General features: G+C 26.0%; 1 protein-coding gene across 1 annotated transcript; it reads right to left on the bottom strand.

Moving 5' to 3' along the window:
* Positions 1–1338: 1338 nt before the first annotated feature.
* Positions 1339–2831, bottom strand: LOC111629531. Its single transcript, XM_023373450.1, has 2 exons — positions 2822–2831; positions 1339–2729 (listed from the first exon to the last, which is right to left on the bottom strand). The coding sequence occupies exons 1-2, from the start codon at positions 2829–2831 to the stop codon at positions 1339–1341; spliced, it is 1401 nt and encodes a 466-aa protein (XP_023229218.1).
* Between the last annotated feature and the right edge of the window lie 3053 nt (positions 2832–5884).

The following is a 5884-nucleotide window of genomic DNA, read 5'->3' as shown; positions in this document are numbered from 1 at the left end:
AAGGGATTTATATCGAATTTGAATGTGTATATATATGAAATATTTAAATAAATTAAATTTAATAATTTCGAAGAAATTTTCTAGTTTTTACATGCATTTACTTATTTAATACAATATATTTTTAGAAAAACAAATAAAAATAATGCAAATACAGTAGAAAATTACATTTTATACTGTTAACTGATCTCTACATGTAGTATTAATAAATCAGCTAAAATTTCAAAGAAATCTGAATAATTAAAAATTTAATATTTTAATATATGTAATAATTAATTTGTAATAAATCTGAATAAAAGTTTGTATAATATGAGAATAGCTGAAAAATAATTTCAGATATATATGATTGACTAAAACTAAACCTTCAAATTAATATGAATAATTAAGTCAGATTCCAAGTAATTGAAATTATGGAAAACTAGATGTTTTATGAAGTTTGGAAAACAGAACAAAATATGAAGAATTGTTAAAAAGTCTTCCATATTAAATTTTCAATAAATTTCATTAATTAAAATGAAATTTAAATACACTACATCTACAAAAATTACAAGTTTGAAGTATCTCTGAATAAATGAAAGCAAACTTTCAGGTGCATATTCGTAGCTAAAGGTAAAACTTTCAATAAATCATATTTCAAGTAAGGTTAAGCAATTAAAATTAAATTTTCGATAAATTGTAGTAAGTAAAATTAATTTTACAATAAATTTGAATAATTTCAAGCTTTAAATATAAGTGAGGAGCTGAAAGTACAATTTTAGATACACTTGATTAACTAAATTAAAATTTTGTGATCAAAAGCTAAATTTCAATAAATCTGATGATTAAAAATACAAGTTTGAAGTACAGTGTATTTGAATAACTAAAAATAAAATTTTACATATATTCAAGTAAAACTAAAATTTTGTGACTAAAAATTAAATTTAAAGTAAATTTAAATAATTAAAAGTAAATTATCAATAAATGTCAATAACTGAAAAAATTTCAGATATACTTGAGTAACTAAACTTAACTTTTTTTTCTTAATTTACATGAAATTTAACTAATAATAAATTTTAATAAGTAAAGTTAAATTTCACTCAAATTTCAGCAAACTAAAATTAAAAAGGTTGAATAAAGTTCAATATTTACAAATTGAAAATTAGAATTTAAATATTTAGCTTATTAAAAATTCACCAGGAATCAACTTGCAATAACCACAAAATTGTTATTAATACAGTAGATTATGATAATTATCACTTTATTCACTTGTAATAACTCCTGTTTGATTTCAATTGTTTGTAAAATTAATTACATCTTATTACAATTACGTAAATTATTATTATTTAATCAAAGTAATTGGTTTTATAGTTTTGTTTCGTGGAGCTGTCCCAGGGCTGAATTTCTGAACGTTTGTGGGTAAGGATGAAAGCGAATGTGTGCCGTGACTCTGCTGCTCGAGAAAACGATGTCTTCGTCGTTTTCGTCTGCAGAATCGACGTCGCCGTCGCTCGAATTGTTCGATGTTATGAAATGCTCGGTCCTTATTGCCTTTCTTGTCTTGGGACGGCGATAGTAACGGAATTCCCTGGGAAGAGTGTATGATCTCGGAAGAGATATTTGGCTGTCCAAATCTGAAGGAATACGATATGATTTGTACATAGCACCGTGTTGATCTTGAGATCCTTCTTTTTTGTTTCTATTACGAGCACAACCTTTACTTCTAGATACGCCTGACATGTTACTGTTACTAGATAAGTCGGAGGCTTGGTGGAAACTTATTCGAGGTACGACTGAATATAAAGCACGAGGTTCTTGATATTCGTAGTAAATTCGACTGTTATCGATTAAATTAGGCAGAAGTAATATTTCTGGTGTTTGTGATCTCTGTTTTGCTTTTAATCGAATACCAGTTGTAGCTAATGGACTAATTATGGACTGATATGGAAGATGGGATTGAATTCCACTAGATGGAGATTCTGGACGTAACCAAGGTTGCTTCTTTGACTGTGGAACAGGTTGCCTGAGTGTTCCTTGTTCGCTAATTTCTAATGGGCGAGGCCTCTTTAATTTTCCTTGTTTGATTTCCTCTTCAATTTCTTTTAATTCTTGAAGCTGCTGTTGTTTTTTCTCTTGTAATTTCTGTTGAATGTTCACTCGAGATCCCACACTACTTTCGTGATCACTTCCACCAGATTTTGGTGATGTTTTCTTCCAAAAAGCATTGGATGTTTTACCATTACTTGCTAAAGATGTTACTGGAGGTGGTGGGGGCACAAATGTAGATGGTTTCTTCTTCTTTCTCTTAAGAGCGGGATTTAAACGACAGTTGAAAACACCTGGAATATTAGTCACACCATTCTGAAGAGCATTGGCAGTGTGAAAAATGGCACTGTTACGAGTTTTGTACACAGTTTTGTGATTTCCGCCAGCTGTATCACTAGCTGAAGGTTCACTGATATAATATGAACTAGTCCTACCTGAATGATTGGCACAAGAACCTGTCGGACAAACTGAACAGTCAGAACCTGGATTAGATGCAACAGCTACATTATGTTTTAATCGTCTGATATGAAAGAAGTAATAATATAATATCATAAATATAATTCCCAAAACAAATCCACCCCATACTATTCCAATAACAGGATAATGAAACCATTTAACATCACCTCTTAATCCAACCCATATGGCCATCAATAAAGAATTTTCTAAAAACATCGTTATATAAAATGCCATCATCTTCTGTCTTGCATTTACTTNATGTGTTACGTTTTTTTATATATATATTATAATTGAATATTGAAGGTTGTAGTAAACAGTTTTTTTTTTTTTTGGAAAAACTTCTCACTTACTACCATTAACACAATATGCAGATTAATTAGGCATTTAATTATTCACCGTTACATAGCCGTTGTGGTATATAGTTACGGACTTAAGCTTTAACAGTGAACTAAGTGGGATGACTTGTCGATGTGGATAAAGTTCCTTTAAATCTCTTTGGTGTTATCCGATTACAACAGGATGCTGTTTCCTAAGAGATGTTGTTCACATCATGATACCTTTTGTTAGAAATTGTCTTTATTATAAATACAGTTCTAATATTGAGTTCAATAAATGAACTCTATAAAATTTAATAAATGTTAATTAATATTGATTACATTATTTAAAATGAGATGAAAATATTAATTTAACAATTAATAATTTGAATATGTAATTAAAAAATGAATTAATGCTATAATTAACTAGATATGAGAATGAATTTTAATGAAAACATTTATAAAAATCTTTATTAATAAAGATTGTTGAATTTGTATATGTTAACAAATGCGTGATAAATTTTTATTTAAAAAAAGATTTTTAATAAAGATTTATTATACTTAAATTTTTAATAAAAATAAAATAAATTTATTAAAATTTCAAATGACTTAACAAATAGAGAAATAAATTTTAATTAACTCAATTAAGAACTTGTCAGATTCATGGATAGGCTATAACTATTGTAATAATTATATTTTTCATATTTAAATTACCTTTATTATCCTAAGGCGATAAAATCGATCAGATATTATTGATAGTTTATATAAATGTAAAGAAGTAGGATGTAGTTTTTTTTTATCATGTGCTTGTAATAGTCTTTTTTATAGTACTTCATTTCCTGGAGTAATACATAGATTTAGATATGAAAGATGCAAAGATGAAAAATTCGGTAAGTGATCCGTCAATAAATATATATCAGTATATAGGCACTAAAAATGCATGCAATTTTATCAGGAATGCTGGTGATGATTTTAACTAAACATTCATAAAATCTGCTCAGATTTCTGGTTAGTATAAAACACGCATACATATATATATTATTTGAGTTTCAATCTATAAAAAGAAACACGTATCATGATTTCTATTACTCTCAATGATCTTCAAATATAAAGCATTATATACACATCAGTCCTTCTAAGTTGATAATAAATCTTAATCGAATGTACACTACATTTTATCCCTTTGACAGTTGAAAGCGTTTGAATGCCAAATTAACTTTGCATTCAGAAATAATTTTTTTCTTGCTGAATGAGGGTAGATTTTTCTTTATTTTATAGTATTTCTATAATGTCAACATAAAAGATTCGATTTCGAAGAAAATTTACTCCAATGAAAACATCAAAGATTGCACTTTTTTATGTTATTTTTCTTAAATAATGCTAAATAATATTACATTTATATATGAAACGACATGAAATTCGATTATTCAGGAATAAGTTTAAATTACAAATGAATTTTGGAAAGTATTCAAAATCTTATATTAAACTTATAGGATTATAATAAAATAATAACGGATCATTTTATCTAATAATAAGTCAGAGAAGTTAATTATTTGAAAGCAATTTTTAATATTAAATTTTAAAAATTCCAAGGAAATCGGGAATTGAATTAAATTATTCATATATTAAAAACATAAAAAAACAATTTTAAATTATTATAAATTCCAGAAATAGATCAGTAATAATCTAAATTTTATTTTAGTAATTTTTCGAGAACGTGACAGTGTTTCTGAAGGTTTTAAAAGTATTGTTTCACATTTAAAAAAAATAAATTTTGAATTATTTTAAAAGAATATAGTATTGTTTAAAATTACAAGTGAATTTTTAAAAATTTTTTTCCTTTTTAAAAATCTTTTCGGATGAAAGATATAATTTCATCCGAAGTAGTATTCAAAGATGTAATTTACACTCTAAAGACTTTATATAAGGATCCTTAAAACTATTTTGAAAGTTTGAAGTATCTATCTCAAATTGATTTTCGAGATTTTTAACGAAAACATACAGACAGACAGAAAATTCTAGAGTAAATCTCTTTTTAATAATAATAAAAAAAAAATATATAAAAGGAAAACGCTGCTATAATACCAGAGATTTATTTATTAAATATAGTTTACTACTGTTATCCAAAACAATTTTAAAAGCACAATTCTATTGTACTAGGGAAATGCATAAATTCTTTAAATTGCTACAAACAAAAGTGGGACAATATATCCTGCTAGTGTATACATAAAACATTTGTCTTTAACTCCGGAAACGGTAATGATCACAAATAATATGATGTATTGTATATATGTTGAAACTCAATTTGTTAATAAAAGAAAAAATATATATATAAAATAAAAAGAAAAAAAAGGACTTTCATTATCATCAGATGCACGAAGCAATTATCATTATCTAGAAATGAAAGTTTATGATTAACTTATTTTTTCTTCTTTAGTTTTTTCCTTAGGACGACAACGACGAGAAAAAGTTCGTTATCTGATATGAGAATTGTCAATTGTCGTCTATTAATAGAAACTTATGATCAATTATCTTTACCTCATAATGAGAAATGGGTCACTAATATCTTATAAATGAAATAATTACTATTGTGTTATCAGATTATTGCTTTGAACAGTTGTTTTTTTGGTAACAGTCTAAAGAAGAATAAATGCTTTTTTTACTATTTTTAATCTTTTTTTTTATTGTTGAACTCATTAAATAAATACATAATTATAACTTTATTCTAAAAGGGTATCTTTGCTGTTAATAGATAACATTATGTAAACTGTATAAGGTATAATAATAATCGTGCGACGTGTGGAGCATATAATATAGAGTTTAAGGAGTTTAATGAGCAGAATATACGTTGAGAATACAATTATAGTAAATATATCCAAAATTTAACATCTGTTCCCTGAAAAAGTTGTATAAATGATCAGAATATATATATTAATAAACATTAAAAGTTACAGCTTAATTAATACAATGCTGCTATTACTGTTCAGTTTGAAACTAATATTTTTAAAATTATTTATATATTAATGCTGATCCTTATCACATAAAATTGATCTTTATCGCCCTAAACTAGTCTATTCAGCATTAAAATTTAACCT

This window comes from Centruroides sculpturatus, unplaced genomic scaffold (assembly GCF_000671375.1).
Source record: "Centruroides sculpturatus isolate CEXI.00-Female unplaced genomic scaffold, Cexi_2.0 scaffold583, whole genome shotgun sequence".
Classification (NCBI taxonomy): Eukaryota; Metazoa; Arthropoda; class Arachnida; order Scorpiones; family Buthidae; genus Centruroides; species Centruroides sculpturatus.
This window is presented reverse-complemented; position numbering and strand designations above follow the sequence as displayed.